The 12,046-nt window shown below is 41.1% G+C and overlaps 1 protein-coding gene across 1 annotated transcript in view; it reads left to right on the top strand.

Annotated features, from left to right (window-relative positions):
- Window positions 1-12,046, top strand: part of FNTB (farnesyltransferase, CAAX box, beta) — a 31,327-nt gene continuing 19,281 nt past the window's right edge. The window contains exons 1-2 of the mRNA XM_054970857.1: window positions 1-148; window positions 9,358-9,422. Of these exons, the coding sequence (XP_054826832.1) occupies window positions 29-148; window positions 9,358-9,422 (185 nt within the window). The 5' untranslated portion in view covers window positions 1-28. The remainder of the gene's footprint in view (window positions 149-9,357; window positions 9,423-12,046) is intronic.

The following is a 12,046-nucleotide window of genomic DNA, read 5'->3' as shown; positions in this document are numbered from 1 at the left end:
GCGTGGATTGAGCGACTCTCCCTGAATCATGGCGGCCTCCGCTTCTACGCACCCGGGCACTGACAGACGACGCTACTGCCGAGGCCTGGAAGCAGGCCGAGAGAGACTGGAGGATGACGGCGTTCAGACCCTCACTTCGGTTGAGCAGGTGAGGCCGGGAGACATAGACCCTCCCTTGCGATGGAACTACAAATCCCGTCGTGCACAGCGCACTCCTGTGGCTGCAGGGGGTTTGGTCGGTTCTTCTGGTCAGATAGAGGGGAATGTAGCGTCGCATTGAATAGGCGTTATGTATAGCACATTTATAGTTTTGTGTGCGGGGATGGGGAGAAGGAGTTGGGGTTTTTTTTTGCCCCTACTCATTTTGGCCCACTATAGATAGGCTGTTGTCTACGGAAGTTCGTATCATAATAAACTGGATCAAAAAGAGTCCAGTAGCACCTTTAAGACTAACCAATTTTATTATAGCATAAGCTATAATAAAATTGGTTAGTCTTAAAGGTGCTACTGGACTCTTTTTGATTTTGCTACTACAGACTAACACGGCTAACTTGTCTGGATAATAAACTGGGTGGTTCTTAAACCCCACCACCTTTCCCTTTGTCTATTCCTGTCTATTTTTGCTAATTATACATATCCAGAGGTACCCACTTCCTCTCTAAATGGAATGAACTGTCCATCCTGGCTTATCGTTTTACTGCTTCTTATATTTATGTATCTGTCCTAGGAAATGTGCTAGAGAAGAGCTCTTCTTTAGGGAAAATGTATCTCGATGTCTCGCAAACGTATTTCCTTCAGACCCCCTTCCCCCATCTACAGTTCACATCTCCGTCAACGTCCTTTTACTAAAATACATAATTTTAAATGTGATGTTGATGCCTTTGTTTTATTGTAGGCTGGGGGTGGTGCTGCACGAAACTTTATTTTTTTGAACTGGGCAAAGTTAGAGAATCCCTGGAAATATGCTAGAATGCTGCATATTTCCCAGATTTTTCTAGCTATTGCTGAAGAGGGCAGATGTGAAAATCATTTGAAGAAAAGGGGCAATTTTGTAGCATGTGAATATGATGAGTTATAATGGTTAAGTATTTAGTCCTTCTTGTGCCTAAATATGGTGGTGATATCTTCCTGCCTTTACAAATCTGTTGAAATCCACTCTGCAATCACTTACAAGCCTGTCTGTTGGCAGGCTGTTGTACATTAAAGAGCGTTAATGTTTTTATTAAGGTTGAGAAATATTTGATCCGTGGACTTTTTTGTGGTATTCCCAGAAGAGGAGCATTATCTGCTGCACTAAGGCCACATGATTGTAAAAGGATGGCACTGAAACAATTGTCTTGGACAGAACCCTGCATGTGTAGGCTCTTCTAAGAGAATCACATCTCCATTCCTTGCTGTTCATGAGCAACTGCATTGTATACACCAAAAAGTGATGAGGGAAAAATGAACAAAACTAGGGAAACAAGGGAGAGTGAGGCAACAACAGCCATAGGGGGCAGAAGGGGGAAGGCTAGGAGTTGAGTGGTTATCAGGCTTAGGAAAAAGGTGAGGAGATGTAAAATTTTAAAAATAAAACTGCCAGATCTCCCCCTTCCTTTCAGAGTTTCTCTCTCTCTCTCCCCCCCCCCCCAATACAAGTTTATTCTAGTCTTCCTCTGAGAAGGTCAGGAAAAAATACTTGGTTCTCCCTTCCCTGTTTTATTCTCCCAAGAAGTCTCAGAGGTAAGTTAGGCTGGGAGAGTGTGACTGGCCACTCATAGAGTTTCATGGCCATTTTCATTCGGGGATTTGAGCTGGGGCTGATGTTGTAACTGATGCATTGCACCACCCTGGCTTTCATGAGTGTAGTCCAAAGGATAATGTACTAAATTTGGTGGTAGGGGGATGGTAGGGCAAACAGCTTCAGTTCCAAGTGGAAAATGGAGGAACTGTGACCAAGGTTGTAATACACTCTTCCTGTCAATCATGTTAAATAATGTTTTCATACTATGCAGCAAGCTGAAAGTTTAAAGATTGAAGCATGTCCATTAACAGAACGTCAGTATTCTTCCACAATTTGTAATTAAGTCCCATAATTCTACATTTTCTACTGTTGAAGTGGAAAATATCTTCACTATCAAGTCTTAACCAACTAATTCTCTCCAGCTGCATAGGAGTTATTTCCTATCACTACTAGTATTGTACTTGATGATATATTTCCACTACCTAAGCCCCATAGGATGACTGCTCTAGGACTGCTAGTCCCTCAAGCTCCAACATATGATATGGAATGTTTTTTGGGGAGGTTTATGCACTATGTAGATGTTAAGGCCCAACATCACCCACATCTATTTTTTTAAATTCAGGTTTACTTGTTAAATAACCAGCCTCTTAACAGTTTTATCCCATAAATACTGCTTCCTGATTAGTGAACTGTGATTGTTGCTAGGCCTTTAACATAAATTGCTTCACAATCCAAACACTGATATCCTGTGTATATCAACAAATGAGGTACTGGTTTTCTTTAGATAACTGCAGTTACCCTTGTTAAATTGTTGCTTGTTATAGTGATGTTTTGTACACATCCAGGATACCTACTGAAAGGTCCCTCTAATTTGATGATATCATACTGGTTTGTTCCCCTGTGGAGGATATTTCACTTACAGTTCTGTGAAAAAGGAGGCTATAGGTTAGTGGTAGGGCACATGCTTAGCATCTATAGGCCCTCAAGGTCACTTACAGGCATTAAGCAAGGCCAGGGCATATATAGGCCCTCAAGGTCACTTACAGGCATTAAGCAAGGCCAGGGCAAGGCCTGGTTTGTTCTAACAGTGTTGTATTTTAAATTGAAAGTATTGTGCAAATCTGTGTAGGTGGACCCACCATTTATGATTATCATGTAGTTAAAATACTGTAGACATGCTCAGTGAGGCATACAGCTAGCAGGAAAGTGGTTATCTATACTCAAGTACATTTTCATCTATCCCTTCCTCCAAGAAGCTCAGATGTACATGGTTTTTCCTTCCTTGTTTTAATCTTAGAACCCATTGAGGTAGATTTGTATGCGACTGTGTGATTGGCTCAAGGTCACCTAACAACCTCATGGTAGTATGGAGATTTGAACCCAAGTCTCCCCAGCCCTAGTACATCAGCATACTTAAGTACTATGCTGCACTGGTTCTCCCATAAATATAGTTACATCCTCATGGCCACCAAGCCCACTGATAAACTGGGTACTTGAAAGCAAGAACCAAGTTGCAAGCCTCAAGCAGTGTATGTATGCATACATGCTGGCCCTGAACATGAATATATGTATTGCTGGTTCTGTCAGAATATCATGCTTTGTTATTTTTCACAGGCATGTTAGGTGATTCCCTCATCCAAGCAACTGTTGACTCCGTAAGCCTTAAGGGTAAGGCTGAGTTTGTACTTCGAATACTCCACTGGCTTGCAGATGTAAAAAGTTTGGAATATTGACACATACTTCCAAATTAAGACAACTCAAGGATGTGTACGTGCCTAGAGCATTGTATGGTTTTAGATTTTGGTGTATGAATTTTGAGAAATTTAACAGCTAGCTGAAATGCAGCTGTGTTTTCGCTCATGTCTTATTGTGGCTGAGAAGTTCCTGATGGACTGAATACTATGTCAACTTTAGCCTGTAGTAAATTGATGTGTGGTTGTAGACTATAAATGGATCCTATAAAACAGAGTAGTTGCTTTCCCAGTTTTCCCTCCTCTCCCATGTACATGAGAAATAAAGTCCAACTGACAACCTTTTTTCAAACAAGCATAAATAGTTCATTTACAGGAGTTTAGATTAACAGCACAGCTTAATTAGAACTGAAGCATGGATTGACTAGTGTTCTGTTACATCTTGGAGAAATGTAACTGAGTACACTATCAGTAGTAGTAATAGGAAATAGCACCTGTAGGGCTTTTATTCTTAGTTGGTTACATAACATTTTACCACTTACATATTTTCCACACCAACAGTGGAAATTGCTTGATAGAATTACAGGACTCAATTACAACCAGTGGAGGAACACCAATTTCCTGTTAATGGAAACACTTCCTTCTTTAAAAGCTCAGCTGGCTAGTGTGAACACATTACTATTTTTGATCCTGTATGTCTCCCATTCAGTGGGAAAAGTGCACCTCAGACTTGGTCTTGATTGTTCCATTTGCCAAACAGAGAAGTGCTCTGAGACAATGATTTGCCCAAAGCTGCCAAATTTAAGTTTTATTTCATGCACTCACCTCCCTCTCATTCAGGGCATTATCCTTTGGGTTACACACATCAGTGAAACTGTGAGAATGTGGGGGAAGCAAGCTCCTAAGACTCTTGAGAGAATTTTGTCAAATGTAAAGCACATGTGGCTGGCAAACAGTTCTTTTTCCTAAAGCCTCCTCCGCCCAACGTATTTAGGAAATAGTCTCAGGTTTGGTTGTTGCTGACTTCACTGCCTCCAGCTGTTAAGGCCTAAGTGTCTGAAATTACAGTTGTCAGCCAGTTGACATGATTGCTGGCTGGATTTGAGTTGCTTTGCTGGAGGCCTGAGACATTTCTGAGGAATTGCTGCTCATTATCTCTTTCCAGAATCTGACCTTTAATGGCTGAAGAGAGCTCTTGTCAAATTGAAGGCAGCAAGGAAAATACTAGAGAGGAGGGCAGATTGGCAGGAATGTGTCACTTGTGGCTTTGTGTCCTCAATTAAGCTGAGTTGCAGAATGAGGATGTGAATGTAAACCTGGCTCTCTGTCTTCCTCTAGGAGTCCAGAAAGATCTATGTTGCATGAGCTGGCTGGAGGCTCTCATAAGTATTCCGGTTCTTGCCTGGTAATTTGTGGTTGGCTTCTGCTTGGCCTGTGCTGGGGAAAACAGGGCTGGCTGTTAAATATTTTAATGTTTTAACTTATTTAAAATAGATCACACAAATTTTTCACTAGATTCAAGAGCTCCTTGGTGTACTCATTCTTCCTCACCAAGTTTTGTGACTTCTTAAACTCATATGGAGCTTCTCTCTGCTCCCCATCTCATAGCTATCGCTAGCCAGCCACACGGACTCTCTTGATGATTCTGGTCCTTGGGCCCTAGTGATTTGCTGTCATCTACTCATGCTCTTCCTCCTCTGAGTTCTTGACCATTTTATTAACTATTCTCCTCCAGACTTCTCTCCCCCAAAGTGATTGTTGATACTGGTTTGGATCCTATATCATATTTCCATTTGCGTTCTCTTTTGTCCATTGCAGAGGTGGTTCTCTGCTGTGGAGTGTGTTTTGTGCTGCTTGAAATACATTGATCTTGCATGAGTGGAAGTACTGATTGCTAAAGGAACAGAAAACCACTATAGATGAAGAGGAGTGGAAACGAAGTATATCCAAGCCATATTCTAGTGTCCATTCATTTGGTGTTCATGGAGAAGGGTTGTTACTCAGTGGAACAGCCTCTGCTTTGCATGCAGAAGATCCCAGGTTCAGTCCCTGGCATCTCTAGTGGAAAGGACTGGGAGTAAGTGATGTGAAAGATTTTTACCTGGGACTCTGGAGACCCACTGCCAGCCTGAGTAGACAATATTGACCTTGATGGACTGATGGTAAAGCAGCTTCATGTGTGAATTCATTAAATGCATTTCAAATGCACAGGGTAAAACACTAAGTTCTGCCCTACATTAAAGGTAAGGAAAAATCATAAGTGCAGTGTCAACGAATGTTTATTTAGTATTTGTGTGAGCATGTTCTAGAATGTGATGTAATAATAAAAATAAAACAAGTAGTGGTTCAAGTTGATTCTGGAGGGTAGGTTTCAAAAAGTGGTGCCAGGAGACCTTTGCTTGGCTGTTGGCCTAGAGGATCCTGCAAGGTTCCATCTTCTTCTTTGTGGTCTCCATGCATCACACATATGGGATGCATGTGGAGACTACCACAGAACCTGTGAAAACTATAAAACTTTGAGTGTGAGATGATCACTTGAAGAACACAAGTCACAGGTAATCAGGCAGTTTTTCCTCTTGCTGTTTAATATCTACATGAAACTGCTGGAAGAGATTGCCTGGGGATTTGCAGTGAGTTGTCATCAATATATGAATGACATTCAGCTCTGTATTTCCTTTCCATCAAGATCCAGGGAAGATATTGATGAGTTTAACCCGCATCTGGAGTCTGGAAGGGCAAAAAACCTGAAATTAAATGCAGACCAAACAGATGCTGTGGGTCAGGGATGAAGTTGAGCTAGGAAAAGATGTTCAGCTTGTGCTAGATGGAGTTGTATTCTCCCTGAAGATGCACACTCACAGTTTAGGCAGGCTCCTAGATGTATTACTGATGTTGAAACCCCAAGTAATGAAGAGAGCCAGGACTCTGTTTTTCCAGCTTAGCTTGGTTTGCTAGCTGCAGCCTTTTCTAGACAATGTGGAGTTAGTCATAGTCAGGCATGCCTTAGTGAGATCCATGTTGGAGTACTGTCACACTGTGTGAGTCTTTCTACACAAGACATGGGACGCTCAAATGTAGGGAGACACAATGTTAACCGAGAAGCATAGTTTAAAAAGACAAAGCCAGTAGAGATTGCTCCTCAGAGAGTTTGTTAATTTCATCTTCACCTCCAGAAGGGGAGGTGAAATTGACAGAGCCTTCTGGGAGGCGAAGATGAAATTAACAAATTCTCTGAGGAGCAATCTCTGCAGGCTCTGTCTTCCTGGCTAACATTGCGTCTCCCTACATTTGAACATTCCCATGTAAGATGTCTTTTGTAGATCTTCATCCTTTTGAAGATGATTCAGATGTTTCAACAGATGTTGGTGCATAGCTGCTAGGATGCTTATAAGGGTTGGCTGCAGTGTGCATGTTACTCCCATCTTGTACCAATTACACTGGCTGCTACTATTTTTCAAGACAAATAATGAAGAACTGGTGATAACTTTTAGAAACCTAAACAGCCTGGCATACTTCTTCCACCTGTATGTACTGGCTTATGGCCTGAGGTCATCCAGGGAAGCTTTACAGCAGAACCGCCCCCTCTTCCTTGTCAGAAAAATCCAGTTGGTAGAAAACCCATACAAGGGTTTTCTTGGCATTTACACCTGCTCTGTGGAACTGACTATGGATAGTTCCTTCTTTAGAGGCCTTCCAGAGCCAGGCCTTTACAAAACATTCTGGAAGGCCTTTTTAAAAGTTAGTTTCTGGTTAAACTTTGTCTCTGGTATTTTTAAACGCTCAGGGAAAATGCAGACTTGTAACTATTTTAAATAATTACATTTTAAATAAAATAAATGTGTTTATGGTTTTTGTTATTTGTCTTTAAATTGATACATTGGGTTTATTATGGCATAGGGCAGATAACACCATTGTGGGGGCTCGGTGGCTTCCTAAGCATTCCCCCCCCCCTGGATTGTACTGTTAGTTTGAATTTTTAATATTGTAAGTTACTTTATTTATTTTTACTAGAAATGTCAAATATAAAATCTTCTAATAAACATTGGATCATGGAATGGGGTGATACATTTCAGTTGTGATGGGGTACTTGTCCTTCCTTCTGGAGATTTGTGAAGTGGGGGGAAGCCATGTGGCATAATACGTACTGATGGATGGTTCCCTTGAGCTCTTGTTTAACCTTCCAAGTGTATGTGGCTTTTGCACAATCATGCCTTCCCAGAGTTTATTCATCTAGTCATAATGTGAGGAGGAATGTTTCTATCTGCTTACTGCAAAGCCAAAAAAGTCCCTTGTGTGGTTACAGTGTATCATTTTGTTCAATTAGGTATAGTAGGAATAATTTGGTAATTCAACAACACAATATATTTCACTTAATTTTTTAAAAAGATCATGTCCCAAAATAATAATCCTGTCACAGTTTGTTTCATAAAGGCCTTGTAGAATTTTTCTGGTAGCCCTTTTTGAGTTAGATTTGAGGAAAAAACTTTTTACCCCAAACTTGTATAACGTTCTTAAATGTATATATTAACACCTATAGACTCTTCTGGGTTACATTTTCTAGCATTGAGTCAAAGGGTGTTATCAATTGGGTACCATTAAAATGTGTTATTGGTCCAGCCATGCCTTAATCACATATAAAAATTATCGATTTGCTTGGCCATTTTAAAATCAGCATGGTCAATAATTGGTTCAAATGAAGACATTAAAGGTGCAATTTGTGGCCTATATTTATCCCAAAATGTAGTTGGTCCAGCATGTATCAAATTAGTCCCAGGTTCTGCTCTGTCCCCCTTTCCCCGCTACATCCAGGAGAACAGTGTCAAGGCCCAAGACTATTTTATTATAAGATTTATAGTATCTGCCCTTCCAGAAAGCTCAGAGTATCTTTACAAAGAAACAGAGAAATAAAATGTTTGCATAGCATCAAGTATGGTAATGCTCTTTCTGTTTCTCAAACCTACCCTAATATTAATGGAATAAATACATTGTTGTAAATACCACAGTAGAAAATTCTGAGGAACTGAATTTTTTAGTCTCTCATTTCAGAGGAAGATACTTTGTTCCGTCTTCAATGTTGATTCGTATTTGAAAACAGCTTTCTACTGTTACGGTTGTCAGACACACATTCAAAGTGGAGAACAAAGATTGCTTCACATTATTTAAGAGAAATGGTTTCAGTTTGATTTGTACAAGCACTGACAGTGTATCCTCCCATGATATATATATATATTTTTTTGCATATGTGCTGTTTCACTGTATGTCTTGACTTCTGTGGTGTGCACTCAAAGGATGCTGGAACCTTACCTATACATAGCAAGAACCATTCTCAGGGCTGGGAGTCTGAAGAGATTTGCCTTTTTGAGGGATTCTTTTTCTGTTTCTGGTTTTGAGTGCTGGAGATTTTAAACAGGAGTTATGGCTAGCTGCCATGTAGCTTTGTCCTGAGGAGATATTCTGTATTAAAGTAGCTATGATTTGGTATCTGCTACGATTCATTGATTTTTCAACTTCCTTTGTTGATTTAAAAAAAATGGAATAGCAGCAGTTCTCTTGCACTGACATCTATTTAATAAAAATAATCTTTTGTCTTATTTCATTTTTATTCTATAATAATTGTTCGAAGGAGCTGAAGGCTGTGTACATGGTTTTCCTTCTCCTCTTCCACTTTATTCTCGTAAACAATCCTGTGGTTAGACTGAGAGAAATGGTTGACTGAAAATTACCCAGTAAGTTTTATAACTAGTGGGAACTTGAACCCAGTTCTTCTGAGGTGTAGTCAAACATTCTAACCGCTATACTTCCCTGGCACTGTAGATATTTTTGCTGTTGGCATGCTATGTAACACTGCGCCCTTGTATTATGGTGGCTGCTGTTAATTAGAATTATTTAAATATTAATGCTTGCTATTTTTTCTTTCCTGTGCTTGTAATGGATTCGCTACAGACAAAGGTAGAGAACATAGTCCAAGATGTCTTCAATGCTTACAAGACGAATCATCATGACTCTCAGTAAGTATCCCCCACCCCAACCAGTTTTAAAACAGCTTATAGCCAGAATGTGAAATGTCATGGGTTTACATTCTAGTGATTGGATATGCTGAGTGGTGTCCTTTTCAGTCTTGCCTGTTTTGCCATGGCTTCATCTGGTTGTAGTTTGGTGCTGTGCTTGTGTGCACCTCTTGCTCCTCCCCCTCAAACCTCAATTTTAAAAAATCCTGGTGTCGGAAGTCTTTATTTGAAGACTTCCCAAACCAGCATTCTTTAAAATTGAGGTTTACCATGATACCCAAATACTAGTACCTTTGCAAACTGGAATCCCCCCCCCACTTTAGAATCTTGGTTTGTGGAGGCGGGGAAACAATGCCCATTTGCCCAGGTACCTGCCTTCTGAGATCATAAGGGATTGGGAAGCCTTGAATGACGTTCCGGACATGGAAGGTTTCTGTTGTAATTTGTGTGTGAGGAGAGGAGCAGTGGGATCATACAGTATGACAACAGTCTCTGTTCCTGCCCATTGCTGACAAATCTCTATTTGTCATGACATCTGTATGTGGCCTGCACATTCAGATAACTTTTGTCCCCTTCATGTCCACTGAAGTTCATAACCTTGTTGCATGAGGCTGTCTTTTTTCTGTCTTTTACTTCTGCCACCACCACTTTAAGTGTGCCTTTATGTTAGGGTTGCCAGCCCCCTTACCTCCAAAGTGGAGGACGGGGGTGTCAGCAGGCATGTGGGAGGCCCAATTCAGGGCAAAGCCTGTGTGCTTCAGAAGCCCCAATGACTCAGTTGAAAAATGGAAGTGACGAGTCTCAGTGGGAGCAAAAACAGCCCCCATGTTTGTGTGTGAATTGGATTTATTTCTTGACTTTTTAATTCTGCTTACTGCCTGGCTGCCCAAATCCTTTCCTGTTCTCCTCTGCTATGTCAAATACATAATCTCCCCTCATAATTTTTCTGCTTTGTGAAATATTCCAAAGCTTTGTGTTTCACCTTGCCCCATTTCTGTTCTTACAACTTAAAAAACATATTTTTGAAGAACATCAGTGCTTTTCAAAGCAGGTTTATGTACCACAGTTATCTACATTGTTCTGGATGGCTTTTCATCTTTTTGATAGCTAAGGGAAGAATGTGGCAACTAGTGAGTCTTAATTTTCATTTTTAAAAATAGAACAGCAAGTTGCTAGCCTTCATGATTATAGACCCATATTAACAAGGGCCATGGTGGCTGATTTAACATAGTAAAAGCACCCCTAATGTTCTCCAGCTCCCATTCTAACTTTGTCATACTACTTCTGGAAAGGAATACCGGCACTTCCTTTGAAGGTTCCTTCTGTTCTTAGGAAGGGAGGGCATCTTGGCATGATGATTTCCATCCATTCATCAAGGAAGCGGGACTTAAAGTCTTCCAGATTTCCTGTCTCCTGGGAGAGAGTCACCCATTTCCTCAGTTCAGTAACTCCCATTTTAGTAAATTATTTAGACAGAAAGCAAAGGAGGCAATAAACAGAAAAGCAGGGTTTTTAAAACCTTCTTAAATCAGGGTGGGTTAAGATGCCTCCCTTTCTCAAAGCAGAAGGAACCCTCATGGTAAATGCTGGAGTTCCTTTCTTGCTCTGAGGGGGAGGGCATCTTGACATGGGAGAGCCAAAAGCAGTTGTATCTCATGTCAGGTGGGAAAATCAGTCCACCTGCACCACCTGCTGTAATACCCCCTTACCAAAGGCTGTGTCCCCCATTTTGTGGGGATTCATCAGAACATCATCTGTTCTTATTAAGACAAGATTGTTCTTGATCACCTCTCAGAACCTGACTAGAATCAGTCTTATTGCTCTGATCTCAAGAGAGTTGATGCTCATCTTCCTCTCTGCATGGCTTCAGTTTCCTTGTGCTTGTCTTTCCCGACAAGTTACTCTCCAGCCTTTCAGGTTCGCATCTGTAAATAGATGGATTATGGTGGACTGGATGTGTTCTTGCCCTTGGTTAGGTTGGGGTGCTGAGTCTACCAGACAAGACCCTGTAGTGGGTAGTTCAGATCTAAAGAATCTGCAGCTGGAAGGATCTTGGAAATCATTGCAGAGGACAGGAGCGAAATCTTACCCAAGGAACCAGACAAGTGATCATTTGGCCCTGCACCTTGTCAGAGTCATTCCTGTTGATGAACTGGAATTTATCAGTTGCCATGCCAGAGATTTCCTGGACCTTCTCCTCTGGCAGGTACAGCCTGTTTCTGGAGGACTGTATTATGACCCTATGTGTTTTATCGGTTGTGATGGATTCAAGTTGCTCTTGGAGTTGATGAAAAACTTGTGGTAGGCATGTGTGCTTGTTATAGGCTCAGAAGTCTGATCTACAGGTTGTCCAGGTATGGATAAATATGGATTTGCTGCTGATGAAGAAGTGCTACCAAGGCCACCATCACCTTGGAGAAAAATCCTTGGGGCTGTGGCTAGCTGGAAGGGCAGGGCTTTGAACTGGAAGAGTAGGCATTCTGCACCTTTTATTACAATGTTAGGTTGACCTATCAATATGAAATTGATGTTTTTTTAAAAAAAATTGCAAATCCCCTGGAGGCTCAGGGGAGGAGGTTGGTGTCCACTTCTGGCACCAGAAAAAGCAGCATGGTTTGAAAAGC

Source organism: Eublepharis macularius, chromosome 2 (genome assembly GCF_028583425.1).
Source record: "Eublepharis macularius isolate TG4126 chromosome 2, MPM_Emac_v1.0, whole genome shotgun sequence".
NCBI lineage: Eukaryota > Metazoa > Chordata > Lepidosauria > Squamata > Eublepharidae > Eublepharis > Eublepharis macularius.
Note: the sequence above shows the minus strand (reverse complement) of the source record. Positions and strands in the feature narration are given on the sequence as shown.